Below are 22,548 nucleotides of genomic sequence, written 5' to 3' on the forward strand. Positions count from 1 at the left end.
ATAGAATTTTACAAATCAAGAATACATATATCTGCAGAATCCTTAACCTCTAAAATCTATCAACTTTTAGAATACTCAAACTCTACCCAGATAATTATTCTGATAACCTCCCTCAGCTTATGTTTTAGAAATGAGTAAAGTATAAATGTCAAAATTTGTATATAAAAACATTAAATATTTATTCATCTTATAGTTAAATGTATGGTTTTTGAAAAAAAACTATATTGTATCTGTCAAAACATAAAAAATATTACATTATATTTCAGTTTAAAATTTTTCTTTATCCAGAAATCGTAGACAACCACATAGCATCTCTTATAATAAAGGATCTCTTTTGCAAACAGACCAAACAAAATAGTCAAAGAAATTACAGTTGATTCATATAAATCTAAAGGAAAACCTTTCAAACATGTTTGTAAAGACCTTATTCATCAAGAAACAGAAACCTTCCTAGTCAAGTTTCTCGAAGGCGTTGCCGTTTTAGCCGCCTCTTCAGTTACAGATCCAAGACTCTCCGACGAATCTGAGCCACCACCTCCATTGTTCTTCTCTCCTCCTCCTCCTTTGCCCTGCAACTTCTTCCCGAACATCTTCCTTGACATTATCAAACTTTTCACTCTGCTTATCGCCGTCACCGCCGCTTTATCCGTGCTCTTACGTCCACTCTCTTCCTGCAGCTTCAGTGCGGCTATCTCGCTCTTCAGTGCTCTCATTTCCTCTTCAGTTGCCACCGTGTCCCATTCGTCTTCCATAACCGTCGGCACTGATCTTGAGCTTCCGTATGTCCCGCAGCTGCGTAGCTCCCTTATGCCTTTGGGCAAATCAGGTGTGCTGCTTCCCGACGAAGCAGACGCTCTCACTTGTTCGAAGAAGAGTACTTGAACCACCACACGTAGAGGAAGCCTGTCGTTTTGCACGGCGTGCATACACGCTTCCACCGACAGTTTCCGGCAATCCATCAGCTTGCACATCCTTTTCTTCTCTCCCTTTGTGATTCCTGCATGTTCCTGAAACCAAACCGAACCATACCGGATCACAAACTGTTTTGTTTGGTTTCAGTTTCTATAACAGAACTGAAACAGAGAGATAAAACTAAGATTTGCCTCTTGAAAGTTTAGTAAGAAGTCCAATGTTCTTAAAACCGGATTGGAAGCAGACTCAGATAATTATTTGGATCACGGTTCAATATGGTTCGACCAGTTTAAATATGATTCGATAATCTGGTTCAATACTTTTTAAATATACAAATTAAAAAAAAATAGTAAATATGATAGAAAATTATAATTAAATAAATATCAAATATAAAACATTATACATATAAAACTATTTTTTGTTCATATGGTTAGTTTATATATTTTTGATAGTTTAATACTTTTTATAAATTTCAATAATTTTGAGATCCAATCCGACTACTTGACCGTTCATGGTCGAAATCACTTTTTAGATCCGACCCGGCTATGTAACCAATTCACCGGTCGAAACTGGTCCAACCACCGGGTCAGTCTGGCTTAAAAAAACGTTTGAAAAAGAGAGTTTTTGATTGATCCTAGTACCTTAAGATACATGTCAACAGCACGGTAGAGCCCATCATGTGCCGGCCTAGAGATGCTAGAAACACTCTCAGCAAGATCGATGAATTTTGATGCAGGAAGATTTGGATCTTTAGCAATCTCAGTGAGGTAGCTATCAATCAGTTTGACCACCATCAGCTTTGAAGCTTCGGATAAAATCCCAGGAAATTTCTTTATCTCTTCAACTTCGTCATCATCTTCAACCTCTATCTCACTGTTTTGATCTCTTGCCATGAACTCAACAACTATCTTCTTCACTAAATCCACATCGTACAATGAAGATTCGCTTTCTTGATGAGATTTTATCAAGAGTTCCGCGACAGAAGCTTGTTCGAGCTGCTGTCCTATTCTTCTTACGAGCTGTTCCTTCACCGTCTCTCCGGACTTTAACATAGTAACTGCTTTCAACAGTTTAAGCAAGAAACCGCAAGAGACGCTGTCTTTCTCAGCCGGTAGCAACCAAACAAGCGTCTCTATAACGGTCTTATGCTTCACCAAATCTCCCTGTTCCATCACACCTTTGTTAAAACCAGATAATCTTCTATATCCATAAGCTTTCAAAGCTTCTCCGATAACTTCTCCTCCAAGTACACCTTTCGATTTGATGTTCATTATAACCCTCTTGTAAAACTCAATCTCGAGCTCACACAGATCCTCGACCCACCAATCATGTGGAACTTCTCGAGCCCTTACTTGATCCGCACTATTGTTCTCTTCAGCCAGTTTCTTTCTGTTGTAAGTGTAAGACCATTCAACGTGGGATACATCTACACAGGCCTTGCTCGCTATGGCATCGATGCAGAGGCTAACAAGTTTGAGGTCCTCGGAGAGAGGTGAGAACGTTTTAGTGGTCTGAAGAACAATGATGGAGTCTTTCCAGCTACGGAAGAGGCTCGAGTTTAGAAACACATCGATCTTGTAGATCAAGTTTCCTTTCTCGGCCGTCTCGTGCATTCCTAAGTACTCAGCTGCACATCTTGTAGCCACGACGTTGTAGGCACTTAGTGTTACTGTCATACCGTAGCAGAACTTAGCGCACGTCTCGAATGCAGTTGGTCCGCCAGGTATACCAGAGATATCAACCTCATCGGCATTGTTCTTGTCCGTGCGTGAGAGAAGCTTTTGCAGGCATGCAGATTTAGACAGAAGAGGAAACTGCAGGATAAAACAAAAAAAATCATCAAAAGCTCAAGCCAACACTTGCGGACATAAGTCACATGGAGAGAAAAGTTACATACCTTATGTAAACAAAATTTCGATCCGTCAACATTGATAGTAATGTCACTAGCCAGTTCATTTTCTACGTACCTGCGTTAGATAAAATAAACATTTAAACGCAGCGATAGTCGACTACAGTACTCTGTTTTTGATATGAAAGGAACAAAAAATGCAAGCGTTTGTGTTCTCTCTACAAGACATCAAAACTAACAGAACGAGAACAAGCACAAGTATAGATCACCACAAACCTGATAAAGATTTGGATATTACCTGACATTATTCCCATCAGTTTTAATCGAATCTGGCTTCGACCCAATTTTCATGAACTTCATTTTTCTTCCCCTAGGAAAAAAAACTCTTGAAGAGCTAAAGATCAGTTACTCTCAGAACAGAAGAAAGAGCAAGAAAAGCCTCAAGAATCACAACGTCCACTTCATCCAAATTAGTTTAACCATAACCAAAACGGTTCCCCTTAAAATGGAAATAAAGATGTTCCAAGAACTGAGGGTGGGGACCAGGTTCTTCCTTTTATGCAACTAACTTAACTTCTTCCCTTGGAGATCTAAAAGCACAAACACAGAGAAAGGAGAAAAAAAAAGCCAAAAGAAAGAAAAGAAAAGCCTCAAATGCAGAGAACTGACTCTAAAACCAATTAGATTAACAACAACATGATGCAACTTTTCTTTCCTCTTTATTAAATTGTTAACTTGTATAATAATCAAACTAATAAAAGGTTCTCTTTTCAATGGAAGAGCGAATCAGAGAAGCAAATTGCTTCCTTGTAGACCAGCAAATGGCCGTGAAGAGCGGCCAAACAATGCAAACGAAGGGGACAATACCGTAGCAAAGTGTCCCAAGTGCAAATCCGAATCAAGAATCAAGATCCATCCTCTTAATGACTTATTGTACTTTGTTTAATTAATTGTAACTAATGTAATGCAGCTTAAGATTAGAATTAAAATAATGGATTTTTAATCTGTGTTGTGTTTCTTCAAGTCTCAAGGTCCAACTTTGAAGCACATGGTTTCTAGTATTAGTTTATTCAAACCGTAGAAGTTTGGGAACCCGCAGATTTAAAAACAGGTAAAAACAGCATCTTGATATCAGTAGAAGAAAACCACCACAACGGTAGACAAGAAGCATCTTTTATTTGTTTGTCCTTTCTCCTTTTAATACTTTTCGTGGAAGTTAAACATATGAAAGAATAATGAAAGCATACAACTGCAAATTGCAGGTGCTATGATCTATTTTAAGTTGACCCAACAACTAAATCTGAGAACAAGAAATTTTCACAAAGTTAAACTACTTTAGGCTGAAGAACCCTAATTAACAAAACACATTCAATCAGATCAATGAGATTTCAATATAAACAATAATGAACCAATCGAAAGAGACTATTCACATGACAAATGTAACATGTATTTTTGACTTAAATGTGACTGAATTCCACCTAAGATTAGGCGCTCAAAACTTGCTGACATGACTAATATGAAATTAGTTTAATTAAACCGTTCATAATTACCATAATTTCAATCTCGATTTGTGTTAAATTATGTGGTTATCCTAATAAAAAAATTGCTAACTTATTATGCTTTCGAATTCATTTGGTTTGATATCATATTATAAAATTTGGTGTATATATTCTACACATATACATGTCAATCATTTGGTTTGATATCACATTATAAAGTTTGAAAACATAATACATATCATTTCGTTTAGTTTTTCAGTTACAAATACTGTTTATGCAACATATATGGTTTGAATACACAATTTTGATTCGATCTAATTCAGTTGAGCTTCCTTATATACTATGATTTCAAAATCATACATTATTTCCATATGAAATTCCTTATACTATGAGTCACTATATGTTACCTATTTAGGGTATATTGTTTAGGTTTTAGGTCTGCAAACATGTAATTATTAGTTTTTAGGATATACGGTTTAGGTTTGAAGAGTAGATTACGATACACGATAAATTATGTTGTAAAAGTATTATATTTGATTGATAATCACGTAAAATGTGATATTCAGGTTTTAGAAAATTCCAAAAAAAAATTCATTCATAATACAAGTATATCATCTATGTTAAAGAGAAAATGCCAAGTTTATACCATAAGATCATTTAACCATTAATTTAAATATAACCAATTAGTGTACATACACTACTATAGTTAAACATAATATTTTTTGAACTATATTAAACAAAAAAATTTAAACATAGTAATACCGATATATTTGAGAATATTCTTATGATCATTTGGTTAACCAGTCAAATACTTATGTATGCATCTTCCTCTCAGGTAGAACCTAATCGTTTAACTCTCTCTCTCTCTTGTACATAATTGTCAAAAGAAATGTCTCATAGTATGTTCTGGTGACCTCGCTAGAACCATCCAGTGAGACTCAGAAAATTCGTGTCAAGATTATCATCAAGTAGACTTTGTATAAATCTAGAGCATCTATTCAGTTAGTCCTCGTGGGTGAAACAATTAGTTTAATGTCCCTTTCATCATTATTTTCAAAAGATGTTAATGTTTCTTCATGACATAAAAGATACTAATACATCATTTTTGATAAATAAAGGGTGCCAGATTGTATGTATCTATTAAAGTTTTATATGTCGACCAAGGACAAAAACAACCATAACTGTTATTCTACGTTGGATTGGATGATCTTTAAAATCAAAAATGTTTTCATCAGATCCGTGCTCAAAATCCTTTTCTCAGGTTGGAGAGTCAAATAAGAGTCCAGTAAAATTTGTAACGTATAAGAAATAAAATAAATGAAACCATTAAAAAAATCTCCAACGGCATAAAATGTTAAAATCTGTTTATTTAAAGCGTAAAAATTTATAAGAAAATATAATTAAATAAAATATATGTTTAAAAACTACTATAAATAAAATAATTATAACCATTAAAAGAAACATCTTCTTTAGTAAAAAACTACTTTCAAAATAAAATTCATAGAAATGATTAAAGGTGATCCAAGGTATTTGGTTGTGTAATGCAAAAGTTATACTATCTTCTATTTGCAAAGAGTGTCAGTAAGACACATTTCAAGTGGATTACAAAATTGTAAATTATACCAGTTGAGTTTTATCTAATATTTAACCAAATTTTGATCTATGTACTCAAAACCCGAAATCGTTTTGGTTTGCAAATTTTTATTGAATACAAACTATAATTGTTCTTTTACAAAAAAACAAGATTAGTATCAATAGTTTATTTATTTTAAGTTTAAAATAATTTTGTTTCTCAAAAAAAGAGTTTAAAATAATTTTAAATATGTGTACATTAAATTGTGTTGATATAAAATTTTATTTAATTTTAAATATTCTAATCAACTTCAAATTTTAATCAAAATACAATAATTCGTTTTTGTATTTGTTTTAATTTATCTTTAACAATTAATTGTTATAGAGATTCACATATAGAAGTGTAGAATACTATTATTTTTGAAACCAAAAGTAAGTCAAAAAATATTATAGTAATTTTTTTCATATTTTTTAAATTTAGTTAACTAATCTCGATTCTCGACTCCCTTTTTATATGATTTAACTTTTAAATTAGAAAATCAACGTCATTTTTCCAAATAATTACAATCAACGCTATTCAGAACTGAACCATTAAAATACCATAAATTGGGTACCATTTTTCAAAAGTACATTAAATCAAAAATACTTTAACTTTTAGGTTCATGGTTTAGGGATTATGATTCATGATATAGTATTTGGGATGAGATTGAGTTTATAAGCTTACGTTAATATTTTATAAATTATTTTTAAACATTTATGAATTATTTATGAATTACTAGGAATATTAGTTAGTCTTTTTATCATAAATGTTTTATATTTATGTAAATGGTTCTTTTTGAAAATAAATTTGAAAGGTGGTATCAAATTTGTAGTAGAATTGAAATTTACTCAAATTTTTGTTTTAAGTTTTTGAAAACGTAAAATTATTTTTTTTCTAATTTTTTGGAAGGCGAATTATTTTCTATTCTTTGACAAAAAAAAGGAATTATTTTCTATTCTTATTTAATACTCTTTAACAAATTTCCACACAAAAAAAGTATAAATACGTGACCGAAAAAAGAAAGCCAAAAGCCAAAACGGTGCCGGAGATTGAAATCATCCCATTCTCGGCTTTGCTTCATCCGATGGCGAACGTAGGACCTTCCTCCTCCTCCTCCTCTTCTCAGCCGGTAAACCCTAATCTCCCCTAATCTACCGATCTCTGTCGCTTTTCCTCTTAATCAAACTCTCCTTCCCAGGAAGTTGCAGATGAATCCCAAGACTGGATTCTCGGAGCCGGGTCGGGTTGGGTCGAAGCCCGAACATCTTGCGATCACTTGAATTCTCTTTCTCCCGATCTAGCTCGCTTACCAAATCCCGATACTCCCTGTTCAAGGTTTCACCCTTTGATCCTTTCTTTTTACGTTTTTGTTGAAATTGAACCTAAGAAAAGATACGAGGATGTTTTTTTTGTTTTGTTTGATGGTATTTTGATTTTATGACATTGCTTATTGTATTATTAACTCAATTTATCTGAACTTGATAAGGTGCGAAAACCCGGTAGAGAACTGGTTATGTCTTAGTTGTAAAGAGGTTCTGTGCAGCCGTTTTGTGAACAGGCATATGCTTATGCATCATCAACAGACTGCTCACTGCCTTGCACTCAGTTACAGGTATATGCTTCTGTGTGTTTGTTCTTTCTTTTTCTTTTTTCTTTTTACTTTACGGCAACTGATATTCTAATTTTGCTGCGGGGATAGTGACTTGTCGGTATGGTGCTTCTGCTGCGAAGCGTATCTTGATGCTCAGGTCATATTACAGCTGAGGCCAGTTCACCAAGCTGCTTATATTCTCAAATTCGGCGAGGCTCCTCCCTTACCCCAACTTTGAACATTCAATGTTTTTTAACCTTTGATGATTTTGTATCGCTGGATGTGTTTAGGGAAGATTTGGTAGATTTGAGTTCCCGTCACTATTTTTGGTTCCGTGAAATTTATATTACATTTCTTTAAAAACGATATTAATTATCAACTTTCACCAATTTGGCTGATAAAATTATCAACAGAGATCACTGCCTTTTGTTAAAATGTTAGCGTAATTCAACCAACCATTCCAATGTAGAGTTCTTTAATCTCTCAATTTTTTGGTCCGTTCTTGTTCTTCTTCCTCTTCAGTAAGGAGAAGAAGAAGGAGGTCCGGTTCTTTTTCAATCTTCAGTAAGCTTGAATCATATTCTTGTGTTCGAATTCTCATATAATTTTACTGTCTCTTTCGATTCATCATTGTTATTTGTATCATTTATACTCAATAATAAACACATTTCATCTTCAAATCACCTTATTAGTTTCTTGCTTAATACATTAGATCAAGTTATAACCAAATATTTCTAAGTGGGTTATGAAACCCATTAATTTACCTAACTTGAGTAGTGTATGTCATTAGAGTATATGTTTAATTAACTACATAGATTTACAAATTTATAATAAAAAAAAAAAACATCTTAACCGATTTTCGTTCAAATTGAAAATTTCACTAAACAAATATATATATATTTTTCCTAAAGATCTGATTTAATGATATTAGGAAAAAAAACATATAAATTTATTTCATGTTGGAAGTAAATACTCAAAACAAGTTTTTTTTTTTGGTCAAGCTCAAAACAAGTTTAATGTCTTAATGTTTAAGTTAAAAATAAAAATAAAAAAAAATATATATATTCATCATATAGGCGATAAAGGGGAAGCGCTTCCGGAGAAAAGATAGATACGGAGCTAAATCAATCGCTTCTGCTCGGTACGTTCCGATCTTCCATCTCTACTCTCCTTCGATCCATTTGTTCTCTCTCTCTTACCTCCAATAATCGATTCCTCTTATTAATCCCCGATCTGATTAATAAAATTTGATATATATCTTCTTATGTGCGTGATCCGTTAATCTAGCAGAGACCCTAAGCTTGCTGAGATCGCACTCTGACCTCTCTGCCTTATCCATCCTGATCTCTCCCAATGGTGGTCTGCAAATGCCGAAAGGTACGATTCAAAATATCATCTTTCTAAGTGTCCGTGATCTCAGATCTTGCATCTGACTTTTTGGGTTAAGAAATTTGGAAATTGGTTTTGGATTTGTCTGCATGTTTTTTAATTTCTCTTGTTTTTTTTTTGTGCAGGCTACTAAGCTGTATTGCTTTGTTCACAAGGTCCCTGTGTGTGGGGAATGCATTTGCTTCCCGGAGCATCAAACCTGTGTGGTATGTTCTTCAAACTCATATGCTTTCTTGTTACCATAAGCTGATTGTTTTCTGGAATGTGGTGTCCTTGTTCAAATTGCTAAAGACTCTTAAAAAGTTTGCTGCTTCTGAGAACTAAAGCATTTGGTTTAGTTGTACATGCAACATTAAATGTTAAATCTGGATATATGGTGGTTGTGTGGTAATATAACCGATATTTTGCAGAGTAGAAGAAGCTCCCTTGTCTGATTCTGTCAATATATCTCAGATTTTTCTTACTGTTTGTTTTATTTTGTTAGACATTTCACGCCTGTATGTCACTAACCGATGCATTACTGTCATCAAGATCTATTTCTCGGGGCATATTATGTCTTTTTTTTAATGATTTGAGTGCATAAGCAGCCATCTGATCTATTTTTCTAATCTTTCGGTGGCCTTGTTTTCCCCCATCTATAGTTGAACAATATTTAAAAAGTTTATTTTTCTTCTTTGACATGGAGGGACAATGGTGAAAGATGGTTATATGATTTTGTAATCTATAGGTCCGGACTTATTCGGAATGGGTGATAGATGGAGAGTATGACCAGCCGAAGTGTTGTCAATGCCAATCAACATTTGATGAGGGGGGAGGTCTTCAAGTCACTCGGTTGGGTTGCTTGCGTATGTTATCTCACTCTTATCATTAGTGGATCAGATTTTTTTTTACTTCTTAATACGTAAATCTAACTCTATTTGTGTCAGATGCTATACATACAAGTTGCTTGGTTTCGCTTATCAAGAGTTTTCCTCCTCATACTGCACCTGCCGGTTATGTCTGCCCATCTTGTAGCACCCCTGTAAGATCTATTGATTCGTATTAAACTTGTAGAATTTTTTTTTTTACTTTCTTGTTTCTGTCGCATTGTTTTCCTTACTTGTTGGTATGTAGTGGGAACTCTTGTTTGGTGTCTCATATCGATACATGGATTTTGAGAGAGTTAGAGTGATTCTATGTGTTTCGCTATAGAAATAGAGCACTCGATCATTTTTGTTCTTTCTTTATAGACATAGGCACTTTTAAAGAGTATTTGCATGTGGAGAACTATGTGTGCATTTTTGGACTATTTGGGTGTCTTGTTTTGGACCTAACGTTATAGGATGAATTTTGTATAACATTCTCAAGTCAATGTCAACACTTGTTTGTAATGTAGCAGATTAAAGTCAAGCAATCATTTTACGCCTTCTTGTATAGATAAAATAAGAGTACCTGATGATATATTATTCATGCTCTCTTGAGTCCTATTAAAAATCGGATGACTTTGAGCTGCTTCCTTTAGTCTGATGTGTACTACTGCACCCATTGATGTAATATAGTGGATGTAGTTATCTAGGTTCTTTTGGTCCTGAGGGTTTGATGTAAATGCCACTTCTGCCATTATGGTTGTATCTTGCTTCAAATGGCTGTTAGTTCTTGGAAGAGTGCCATAGTATAGCTCTCATATGGTCGTCAAATTTCAGATATGGCCTCCCAAGATGGTAAAAGATGCAGGATCTCGGCTTCATGCACAGTTAAGGGAAGCGATTTTGCAGGTCAGTTTTATTTTCTAGCTCAATTGCTGTTTCAGGTTATCCAAGTTGTTCTTCATGAAAGAAGTTAAAATCTTAAATTATTCCCATTAATGTGACAGTTTAATTGTTTCGTTTCTCTATATGCCAGACTGGTCTTGAGAAGAATCTATTTGGGAACCATCCAGTTTCCCGATCCACTGAATCTCGTAGCCCACCCCCTGCATTTGCTTCAGATGCATTGATTAATGCATCATCATCTTCTCTTACACAAGAAGGGAAGAGTCTTCCTGATGGTTATTCAGTAGCTGGAAATGGGGAATACTCCAAATCTGCGGTTTCAGAGATAGTTGAGATAGATGTTCCTGCTTCTGCTGGGAATTACATGAAAACCTCAAGCCCTGGAGTAAGACATTCTTCTAAAAATATGACTTCTTCTTCCACGAAAACTAGTTGTAGTTCCAGTAGTTGCCTCTATGATTTGTCACAATTAACTATCAATTGATTTTGTATATAGTTTGCTGCTGCTGCTGCACGGAAAGGTGTACCCGCTGTGGACAGACAGAACTCTGAGACTCTATATTATGCAGACGACGAAGACGGGAATAAAAAAAAGTACTCAAGAAGAGGTGAGAGAATAAACTTGTCTTTCTGAAATAATGTCTATGCGTTTTTGCTTTAACTGACTAAGACTGGTTATTTTTTTGGCTCCATGTAAGGTCCTCTGCGTCACAAGTTTTTGCGGGCTTTACTACCATTCTGGTCAAATGCATTACCAACCCTACCCGTGACTGCACCACCTCGTAAAGATGCAACAAAGGCAGAAGATGGTTCAGAAGGACGTGTAAGACATCGATCATCAAGGATGGATATAAGAAAAATACTCCTTTTCATAGCAATCATGTGAGACCTTGTTTTTTTCCAACTGCTTTTCATATCATCAACTGTAAGCTAATTGTTAACTCAACCATGTAACTGATGTGCAGAGCGTGTATGGCAACAATGGGGATCTTATACTACAGACTTGCGCAACGGGTAATTGGTCAAGAAGTACCCGATGAGGAGCAGCAATGAAGGTAATATCGTATCGGACAGGGTGATAAGACTGGATCAACATAGATATTCCAAATCAGCTTGCCCTGCTTTAGATCCTTTTGGACGTCTAGAAAATGTTAATTTCGAGAATTGTTGGATGCGGTTCTTTGATTCTCATCTGTTTCTGTTTCTTGACATGTTTGGTATAGACGAAAATGCAATTTATGGACGGCTTAGCATTTTCTATGTTCAACATTTTGTGTGCTCTCGAGTAGTCTCTCTCTGAGAATCGGTCATCGTTGTGGTCTCTGAATGACTTGATACGAGTTATAATCTACGTTTCTACTCGTAGCTTTGTGGTTTAAGTATAGGTTGCTATCTACCTAGCTTGTTATAAAAAATTTAACCCGAAGACATTTGTTTGTTTGGCAAAATGTTGAACCACAGCTCGTTCTCTACACGACATACCCCCAACATTGTTTTAAGAAATTTATTCAATAGAAAATACCATATAAACAAAATAACCATACGCTGTCACCCAAGGAGGTTCTGTCCTTCAAAAGAACAGCATTCGTGAGTTCACATAACACGATATCCCTATCTCCTTGTCTCCTTGTCTTTCTTGGTAGTCAATCCACACAAAAGTTTCAAGACTGTTATGTAAACACTCATGGACAGATGCTTTGGTTAAATTGAAGACGCTGATATAAGTTCATACCAGAATAATGAATTTCATTTTTAATATACACAAAAAAAGTAAAATGCGAAGGGATAATATCAATCAGGGCAGGCCCTTGAAATAAATTAAAATTAAAATTTCGGTCCCACTAAGGGCATGATTAATCCCAGTTTTTTAGCCGGAGTTCTTAACTCATGATTTAACATTTTTTTTGTTTTTTTTTACACTTTTCGACTAAGGGACGGTTATTAAATCTCTTATTTAAAAAACGATTTTTAGTTTTCTTTAGTTAAAATCTAAGAAAATGTAAGAATTGTCTCTTAACTGAAGCTAAGAACCCCAGTTAAGAGACTGAAGTTAATTATGGTCAAATATTTCATATACCAAAGTATCGCAAAAAAAAATCTTTACTTTTACGATCGACCATGTTTGACATTTTAACAGAACACTTATAGAGAATCTTCCGCTGAAATATTTCTAACGCCTCTTCTAAATAATATTAAATATGTTTAATTTTCTTATTGTTAATTGCAAAATTAACATACGTAATCATGTAAATGTAATAAGATTTATGCTTAAGTCTTCTGGTAGACATGAAGTTTTCTACGAAAAGTCAAATATTCGTATAACTTAAGTTAATTACAAAACTAACATGATTACTAGAAAAGACTTCTCTAAAAATTTTTTGATTTGTTTTTTTTGTTACAAAAAAACTATAAAACTTCTATAAGAACACACACAAAATAGTCAATTGCAAAATTAACCTATACATGTTGATCATCCCTCCCGAAAAAAAAGATTTGAAGTGGTCTATAATTTACTGAGTACTCGGTATAACTCACGCATTCATGACTAAAAAACTTTTCCAAAAGCTTCTCAACAGAGAAAACTCATGTTTAGCTTCTCTAAACATACATAATTTCTCCAATCATACATAACTTCTTAATAAAAGTTACCACTTATTCTTGACCCAAAAAAATGAATTTGAGTAACTCAAATGAACTTATAAATTTCGAAACGAAAAAGTTGGAATTTTGGAATGAAATGAGAAAGAAAATGAAAGATAAATGGTTTGTGTGTAAGAAATGGGATATGAAAATATAAATGTTGATTTTAGATGCATTTAAACTTTTAAACCATGAAATTAGTTGTTCATGATGGTTGGTGCATTGATGTAATGGTAATATTATAAATAAAAGAGAAAAATGAGGACGGTAGAGTAAAACAATCATTTAAAAAAAACAATGACTTTTTCATTAATAACTTGAATTTCTGGAATGAATATGACAAATAAAAATTCAAAAAAAAAAAGTTACTTTTGCATTTGATTTCATGTTTTAGGTCATATTTTCAAAACACCCTAAATCTATATATATAAAAATATGTTCGCCTCCCTCCTGTAATGCCACGTCATCAAGTCGTGCGTTATGGGAGTGACACGTGTCTCATTTTGTATTTGAGGCCAAAATAAAACAAAAAACTGTCAGGGGTAATTGAACCCAGCACCTCCAGTACTGATAATATCTCTTAGAACCGCTAGGCTAGAGTCACTTTTTATAAATATGTAGCCGCGAAAATACTTATTATCGTGTTGGCTGAAGTCCATGCTTCTTCTGCTTGTGGCCAGGGCCGGCACTGAACTGACGTCAAGATGAAGATCGTGAAGTTAAAAACTTTGCTCCAAACAGTTTTGCAATGTTTTCAACTTTTATAACTTGATGCATATAATATATATCAAAATACATTTGTTGTACACGCTTTTATTAGTTTTGCTTTTAAAAGAAGGTATTTGCAGTTATAAATGTTTTGTGCCAGTGAAGTAATGGTTGAAAAACCTCTGTACATATGTCATTTTAAAATAACACCCAACTTCTATATATAGTCAATACATATGTCCATGTTATATTCTAGACTAAATATTTTCTCTTTTAAAAATATAGAAAACAGTTTTTTTAGTCTACAAGCAAATGTTGTAGAGCAAGTATGCATTATACAAAATAATATATATTTAAAATCCATACGCAAAAATATAAAAGTTGATATATGCCTCTTTCTGACACATGCACACTCTACTATGAATAAGAATTAAAAAAAAAAACAGTATTGTCATCAAACTTTATCACAAATCCACATTTGTACATCTATAATTTTGAGTTGGACAATTAGTTAATTTGTTACAATACCAAAGCAAAAATAATCGAAAAACAACTATACCACCGCATACTAATAAGTAACACATAACAGACAGCCAAATCCTTGAATCTTAAAACAAATTTTAACTCGAGCATTTAGTGAATATCAAATTAACTAATATCCCGCCCGTAGGGCGGGCCGATCCTAGTTATTTTATACAAATTTATGACATACCTAAAACTACAGATGATATTATAGAAATAACTGTAGAAACAATCTTAAATAGTTCTCTACTAATAATTATGTTAAATTAACTAATTAATTATAACCTAATCATACATTTTACATCCACTCACTATATACATTCAAAAAGTGTCTCAATTGGATGGACCACAATGAGTCACAACTAAAATCTAATTAATTTTCTTATGTCTTTGTAGCATACCAAAATCTATTTGGTTTTCAAAACACTGAAAAACATATATGTCAAACAAATAATTAAAGTTCTCAATATTATATAGCATATTGAAATACAATGAAATATTTAAAACAGTATAACTTATCATCTTTTAAAAGTATATACATGCTTAAAATAAACAAATATTTTAACTTTAATTTGATATATTATATAACCAAAGTTATATTTAGGTTTAAAATTAAAAATAATAAAAACATAAAAATGATATATTATATTACAAATTTTACATAATTATTTATATTCCGTAAAATCACATAACAACCTAGTAATTTTTAATGAGAGTGCTAATTAAATCAGCATGCGTCAAGATTCTTTGTATAGATGGTGTGTTCGGCTTCTTTAGTCGGACTTGGAGTTGAAAAAAAAAATTATTAGTGTATAATAATTGATTACTTAAAACATTTCTAAAGTACAACTCTAATTTTTTTAATAGAGTAATTTTGCAATGAAGATTGATTTATTTTAACTCTTATCAATTCTGGAATGAAAATAGAGTAGTGAACAAAAAATAGAAAAACTCTAAACTTTATTTTTGAATAAAATATGGAATGGGTGTCAGAGATGGTCTTACGCCTTGTTAGCAAATACAGTAGAGCCTCTATAAATTAATAATCTCTATATCACGGTTTCAATTTGGACCGACTCAAAATTTGACACAAATTGATAAAACAATAAGATAATATTTTTTTAAAATTTTTTTTGTAAATATATGGTCCCATTAAAATTTATAATTTATATGTATACATATTTTATATAAGTAAGAACTTATTGTTAGTGTTTTAAAAAAAAATTATTGTTATATTGTTTATTTTATATTCACAAAAGAGTTATCTTTATATTGTCTTACATTTGACTAGATTTTGATCCGCGCTTAGAAAGTGCGGATTTATTTTTGAAATTAAATAAATTCTTCTTATATAATTTCTATATAAGATAATGTATAGGTTTGGGTATATTTACTCGGGTGCACTGAATCTTACCAAACTGAAAAAAAAACCAAAATTAAGATGAATTTCATAAATAACCGAGCATATCATATATCTTTAGAACTGAAAAATAGAAACCAAACTGAGTAACAAATGAATACTTAAATTTTTTAAAATAGAAATTATATACCTACAAATATTAATTATATTTAATTACTAAATAACCAAATATCCTAAAAATACTATTTATAAACCAAAATTATGCAAAAATAATATTAATGACTCGAATATTTTTATTCAAATAATAATAGTTAATTATTTATCCTATATTTTTTTCAAACAATCTAAACTCCCCGATTTAAAGCGAAAGATATTTTACATTTGTGAAAATTCAATAAGATGTATCATATGCATTGTTAGAATTTTTAAAGTAAATAAACATGTTCGATTTAAATCAATATTTTTTCTTACTAATTCCATTTAAATCTCCAACCCGTTTAGACAATTTGATATTTTTTTAATAATAAGATTATTCGTTATATCATATATAAGAATGTAAGATCAAATCTTAATAATTGATTGCATGTAATTAATTACATTAATGTTTCATATTTGAATAATTGACATTAAAGTTAGTTGCTAATTCATGTAAAAATGAAAAAAATATATTATACACCAGTAGATTCTCCATTATAACATATATTAAATATAACTAAACCATTAAAATTTTTATACTATTAATGGAACAATACGTGGTAATGATCACGGCATGTGTAAAAATCTGTCATATATTCATGGAGATGTATTGTTAGAGTAATTAATTATGGGAAAATAATAAATGAGTTCATTTAAATTATGTAAAGTATTTATATAGTTAGAAAAATATAAGGTAATACCAAAAAATAGTCTAGTCTAATAAAATGGTCCAACAACCTTGTTTAATTAGATTTTTTTATGACTTTTTCTTGGGTTCAAGGTTCGCCAACCAATAGAAAATTGTCATTTTAGATTTAGTATCATTTAATTAAGGAAACAAAATAACTTGCCAAATTATATTATGTTTTTAAAATAAAAAATAAAAGATTAAATAAATAAAAATAACAATAGTTCTAAAAAAAGATTATTTAAAAGAAAATATTTGTTTTTAAGATTTAGAGTTTAGTGTTTAAGATTTATAATTTAGAATTTATCCAAATGTTTAGTGTTTTTCCAAGGGTTTAGGGTTTATCTAAGGGTTTAGGGTTTACCCAAGGGTTTAGGGTTTTCCCAAGGGTTTAGGGTTTAGGATTAGAGTTTAGGGTTTAGTGTTTTGTTGACAACATGTTTAGTGTTTTTCCAAGGGTTTAGGGTTTACCCAAAGATTTAGGATTTACCCAAGGGTTTAAGGTTTAGGATTTGAGTTTAGGGTTTAGTATTAGAGTTTAGGGTTTAGTATTAGAGTTTAGGGTTTAGTGTTTTGTTGACAACATTATTATTTTTTTGAATTCGTTTTTTATATATTATTTTTATTTATTTTTAAATTTTATTTTGAAAAGATAATATAATTTGTCAAGTTATTTATTTTCCATAATTAAAAAATACTAGATCTAAAATGATAATTTTCTATTGGTTAGTGAACCTAAAGGTTCACCCTAGGGGGTGGACCCAAGAATAACTCTTTTTTTTTTATAATCTTTCTCTTTTAATAGTGTAGATATATTTTGATGAGATTTAGTAATATTATATCTAAAACCACATTTAAGTTCTATGCAACAAATACTATATACATTAAATAATATTAAAAAATATCAAATTTCAAAATATAACAATTAATATCTATGCACTAAGATAAAATATTTTTTTTGTTTTAAAATAAAAAATCTAGAAAAAAGCTTTTGTAAATAATTATCTCTATAAATTAATAAAATTTCAAAATCCTAACATTATTGATTTATAGAAGTTCTACTGTTGCCACGTTTATCACGAGCCTCACCGCTCACTGGCAACGTATATTTTATCTATATTGGCCGCTCGGTGCAAGTCACGTGAAACCTGAGACTCAGCCTCTCAAAATTTAGATCATCTCTTCATCAAAATTTTTTTAAAAAAAGATTGCGATGGTTTTGATTCGAACACTGCAAATGCAAAGGATCTAGCTCCTAGCGTAGCTGGTAGAAGAAGAACCACCAAGAAGAAATAATCATGTCACCTTTGTTTTCGAATGTGATCGAGACATTTTAACAAGAAGAATAAGCATTCCGTAATTAAAAAAATGGCGTACAAAAAGAAATTTTAGTTTAGAGTTTTCTTTTTTTCAGTTTAGAGTTAGATTAGAAACAATAGTAAATGAAGGAAGTTGTAAGAATATCTGTAGCTATGTCTTTTCAGTCTGGTGAATGATAAATAACTAGGAATCCGAAAATAATAGTAATACCTCTGTTTAAGATTTATTATATTATCATTGTCTCAGTTTTACTGGAAGATGGAAAAGAGTTTTTCTACTCAGTTGTTTATGCGAAGAACACTGTTGACGAAAGAGGATAATTTATTTAAATGAAAGTATTTTTAAAGTAACATAGGTTGATGTACCAATTTAATATAATTTTCATATTTGATTCATAGAATACTTATTTAAATATAATATAGACTATAAATATATAATTTAAAAAAAACAGCATAGAATTTTTTTGTTTATAAAAATATTTTAATTAACATTAGTTTATATAGTTGTAGAATCACAAGCGTCAAAATTTTTTGTATTCCGTACAATTATTATTTATATTCCGTAAAAACACATTAGCAACCTAGTCATTTATAATGAGAGTACTAATTCAAATTAACACGCGTCAAGATTCTTTGTATAGACAGTGTGTTCAGAGCTTCTTTAGTCGGACTTGGAATTTAAAAAAATATTATCATGTGTCTAATATTTGAGTACTTAAAACATTTCTAATGAAAAATTTTATTTTAAAAAAAACATTATAACAACTTTATATTGGATTGGATTTACTTCAACTCTAGTTCATGCTGAAGTGAAAATAGAGTAATGAACAAAAGATAAAATCATTGTTTTATTTATAGAATAAATCCATTTTAACTCTATTATATAAAAATAGAATATAACTGAAATATAACTGAAAGAAAAATATTCTATATTTCAGTTTAGGAAAATATACGGAATGAGTTGCAGATGGTCTAAAGCCTTGGCTAACAAATATATTGATTCAAGGCCACTTTCATCACGAGCCTCACCGCTCACAGGCAACGCATATCTTTATCTATTTTGGCCGCTTGATGCAAGTCACATGAAACCTGAGACTCAGCCTCTCCAAACATACCAATAGAAATCAAAAAGCAACAACAATTTGCTTTTTAATTGTTTAATAATAATTATTGGAGGTGCTTTATCATCGGCAAAACTGTGATCTTTCGTAGCCTTTAAATTCATAGTGGGGAATCTAAAATCGACGGTACGGACGCAATTTGCTTCGTATGCCCCCAGTAATTTTATCCGTAATCAGTTCGATGCTCCTATGCCCAGTCAGCTCCTGTTTATTTTTTTACTTCTCGGTAAATATTTATGTCTATTTTCTACAAATTTAAATTTGAACTTTAATATTGGGTATATATCGTCTAACCTCTATGAATGTCAAAAAAGTTATTTACTTTTATTAAAAAATCAAGGAATATTGTTTATATGTAAGGATTGGGAATGTCACTAAACTGGTTGTACCTTGCCTTTGGATTCTCACTAAGCATATGTGCAGATGGCATATTCAGGTCTATCTCCTTTTAGTCTGCACCTTCTCTTGTGTTTTTGTTGATGAAGGAAAAGTTTAAAAAATCATAGGTCTATCCCAAGAGTAAGGTAAGAGCTGTACAAAAAGCGTACCGAACCATCAGGAGAAGTCTAATCACATATTAAGAATCTACTATATTACAGAAATTAAGCAAATCCATTTTGATAAATTGAAGCAAATAAAACAATCAAAACAAACTCAAAAGTCCAAATCAAAAGCTAACATAGGGTATGACTGGTTTTCCCGCTACCACCCGCAAACGCAGCTTTTGCGGTTGGTAGCGGTTATTGGCGTTTTGCAACAATCGGTCAAACCGCTCCAAACCGTTCTAAACCGTTCCAAATCGCTCTAAATCGCTCTGAACCTCATAAATTCAAAAGCTGGTTCCAGTTAGCGTTTGCGGTTGCGGGCGGTTGCGGGAGGATAAAAAAAATTTCTTTTTTTTCCAAAACAATATAAATACAAAAATTAAAATATTCAATAAAAAAATAAATTGAAATTATAAAAATACTAAAATATATATATTATATTTTAATTAATATTATAAAACTTTAAAATAAAAATATTTTCTATATTTTAAAAAAAATTAAACTATAACTTTCTAAATATAAATTTTATATTTATTATAATATTATTATTTTTGATATTTTTATAATTGTATAAAATGTAAATATTGTTAATTTATTATTTAACCGCTGCTGCATTTGGTAGTTAACCAGTCATAAGTATCCCGCAAATGCACTAATTTCTAACCGCAGAACCAGTCGTACAAATCTCTTAAAACCGTTAGAAACCGCAACCACCCGCATCCGCAATCTCCCGCAACCGCAACCGCAACCGCTACGGTTGAACCAATCAGGCCCTTAGAATAAGCTTATTTTTTATGGTCCACACTGTTAGAACTCAGTTGAAAATAACCATTTAAAAAAATAACCATTATAGATTTTGTAAATCGTATTTTGTCACAACTTTCGGACGGATCCCGATAAATCATCTTTTAAAATATATTTCCAGTAGATAACAATATAAATAATGACAAAAAGAAAAAATATAATATCTTACTCTATGAAGAAAAAAATACTGTAAAACAATATTTATTCATATGTTTATCAGATTTTCTGGGTTTTGACCAGGTCAACTGTTGTCGGTTCACGGGTTAATGACAGTTTTTTGTGCTTATCAGATTTTTAATTAATAAATTTTCAATAAATCTAAATTTTGTGAAAACATATGAGTTGGTAGAACGTCTAATAGAATGCTGAATGAAGAACATAAGCATGTCTGGATTATATACGGCCACCATGTTTGATGGCCCGACCGCAGGTCCGGATTGGATAGAAAACACTAATTATATTTTGAATAAAAAATATTCAGATAATTTAGTTTTTTTGGGTAAGACGGTTTATAAATAACTTTTTTAGGATATTTGGTTATTTAAAGATTAATTATAATTAATATTTGTAGGTAAATAATTAGTATTTTAAAATTTCAGATACCCATTCGATTCTCGGTTCGGTTTCAATTTTTTGGTTCCAAATAATAGGATCTGCTCGGTTATTTATGAAATTCGGTTCATTTTTGTTTTTATTTTCTCAGTTTGGTACGGTTTGGTTCCTCGGTTGCGGATAAATGTTCCAAGACTTATACACTATCTTATATACTCTATAGATTTTCATGTTCCAAACTGGGAATATACCGATAACTTTGGAAACCAGTAAAACAGTATGTCCATGTAGAAAGTCCAAGAATATAATTTTTTCTCGTAAAGATACAATTTGGAACCATATAGTAAATAGAAGGTTTACACTGAATTATTGTATTTAGTTTCATTATGGAGAAGGTTATGGTGGAAATGAAGGAATTAGTAGTAATAAATATGTTGATAATAAAGAACCGGTTAGTAATTTGCATTATGATGGTAGTTAGGAGATGGATCAAAAAGATATAGAGCATCATAGAGTTCCTGACATGGTCACGAATGTCCTTCAAGATACAACATCAACATTTAGTGATAAAAGTATTGCTGAAAGAACTAACTTAGATGCAAATTTGTTTTATGAAATGTTAACTGCTGCCAAGCAACTAATTTTTTCTAGTTGTAGATAATGTCAATTTAAATTGAAACTGGCAGTAAGGATGATGGACAGTTAAACATATCATAATATGCATGAGACTTGCTTGGATGCATGAGCTAAATTGTTCAAAGAGTATGTGCTTGAAAATACTGACGAGATTTAGACATTGGTTTTTAATCTTGACTTTCCTCCTGAGATAATATTTTTTTTTTTCATTAACAAAGTATGATATATTGGAAAGATGACGAAATTATAAGAGTGTCGATTCTGCAAAAATCCAATATATAAACCGCAAGGAAGTTGACGTAACAAGTTACGGTAAAAATGATATGGTACCTACCAATAACATACAAGTCGAAATGATCATATCAGTTTGAAAGGAAAGCAGCAAAAATGAGATGGCATGGATAACATATGTTGATATATAGATGGGAGGTCACACTTCCATCATATGCGAAGGTGAGGAAATATTTTAATATAGTACACCCTGATTTTGCCAAAAACATTTTGTAATGTGTACATTAGTCTATGCGCCAATTGATTTAGTTCATTTGGAAAGTCTAGTAGACAATACTCATTGTGGCCAATAATCTTGTTGCCTTACAATCTTTCCCCATATATGCACATGGAAGAGAGTTTTATTTCTTAGTATACTAGTCCATGGTCCCAAACATGCATCCAAAGCGGTCACTGATGTTTCTCCAACCTCTGATACATGAGTTGAATGAGTTATGGTGTAATACTTTAATGGTGTGTGCATGTTCTGCTCAGTCAAAAGAAATTTTACGATGTGATTTGTGCTTATGTGAACAATAAGTAACTTTCTTGCATAGAAGGTTAACATGTCCATATTGTATTGAT

The 22,548-nt window shown here is 31.6% G+C and overlaps 3 protein-coding genes across 4 annotated transcripts; 2 read left to right on the plus strand and 1 right to left on the minus strand.

Moving 5' to 3' along the window:
• Positions 1-315: 315 nt before the first annotated feature.
• On the minus strand, positions 316-3,665 carry LOC106432960 (BTB/POZ domain-containing protein NPY2). The gene is made up of 4 exons (XM_013873806.3): positions 3,060-3,665; positions 2,810-2,879; positions 1,554-2,726; positions 316-1,007 (listed from the first exon to the last, which is right to left on the minus strand). Exons 1-4 carry the CDS (start codon positions 3,119-3,121, stop codon positions 432-434), a joined length of 1,881 nt encoding a protein of 626 aa, XP_013729260.2. The 5' UTR covers positions 3,122-3,665; the 3' UTR covers positions 316-431.
• Positions 3,666-6,856: 3,191 nt separating this feature from the next.
• On the plus strand, positions 6,857-7,829 carry LOC106432953 (histone deacetylase 6). Its single transcript, XM_013873799.3, has 4 exons — positions 6,857-7,001; positions 7,071-7,207; positions 7,359-7,484; positions 7,572-7,829. The coding sequence occupies exons 1-4, from the start codon at positions 6,957-6,959 to the stop codon at positions 7,699-7,701; spliced, it is 438 nt and encodes a 145-aa protein (XP_013729253.1). The 5' UTR covers positions 6,857-6,956; the 3' UTR covers positions 7,702-7,829.
• A 599-nt stretch (positions 7,830-8,428) lies between these two features.
• LOC106432976 (zinc finger protein-like 1 homolog) lies at positions 8,429-11,883 on the plus strand. 2 transcript variants are annotated; one of them, XM_013873822.3, is made up of 10 exons: positions 8,429-8,604; positions 8,754-8,840; positions 8,978-9,058; positions 9,580-9,697; positions 9,779-9,873; positions 10,535-10,606; positions 10,734-10,988; positions 11,100-11,211; positions 11,302-11,485; positions 11,569-11,883. In XM_013873822.3, exons 2-10 carry the CDS (start codon positions 8,817-8,819, stop codon positions 11,654-11,656), a joined length of 1,029 nt encoding a protein of 342 aa, XP_013729276.1. In that variant the 5' UTR covers positions 8,429-8,604; positions 8,754-8,816; the 3' UTR covers positions 11,657-11,883. The 2 variants fall into 2 exon arrangements, with proteins under 2 accessions (XP_013729276.1, XP_013729277.1); XM_013873823.3 differs by having other exon boundaries at positions 8,536-8,604; positions 8,751-8,840.
• The last annotated feature ends 10,665 nt before the right edge of the window (positions 11,884-22,548 follow it).

Source organism: Brassica napus, chromosome A9, assembly GCF_020379485.1.
Source record: "Brassica napus cultivar Da-Ae chromosome A9, Da-Ae, whole genome shotgun sequence".
Taxonomy (NCBI): Eukaryota; Viridiplantae; Streptophyta; class Magnoliopsida; order Brassicales; family Brassicaceae; genus Brassica; species Brassica napus.

Coding starts and splice junctions, on each gene's coding strand:
- LOC106432960 (XM_013873806.3), bottom strand. CDS start 3,121: ATGAAGTTCATGAAAATTGGGTCGAAGCCAGATTCGATTAAAACTGAT. Junction 2,880..3,059: donor ACTGATGGGAATAATGTCAG/GTAATATCCAAA, acceptor TATCTAACGCAG/GTACGTAGAAAATGAACTGG. Junction 2,727..2,809: donor CGAAATTTTGTTTACATAAG/GTATGTAACTTT, acceptor TTTATCCTGCAG/TTTCCTCTTCTGTCTAAATC.
- LOC106432953 (XM_013873799.3), top strand. CDS start 6,957: ATGGCGAACGTAGGACCTTCCTCCTCCTCCTCCTCTTCTCAGCCG. Junction 7,002..7,070: donor CCTCCTCCTCTTCTCAGCCG/GTAAACCCTAAT, acceptor TCTCCTTCCCAG/GAAGTTGCAGATGAATCCCA. Junction 7,208..7,358: donor CCCGATACTCCCTGTTCAAG/GTTTCACCCTTT, acceptor GAACTTGATAAG/GTGCGAAAACCCGGTAGAGA.
- LOC106432976 (XM_013873822.3), top strand. CDS start 8,817: ATGGTGGTCTGCAAATGCCGAAAG. Junction 9,698..9,778: donor CACTCGGTTGGGTTGCTTGC/GTATGTTATCTC, acceptor TATTTGTGTCAG/ATGCTATACATACAAGTTGC. Junction 10,989..11,099: donor TGAAAACCTCAAGCCCTGGA/GTAAGACATTCT, acceptor TTTTGTATATAG/TTTGCTGCTGCTGCTGCACG.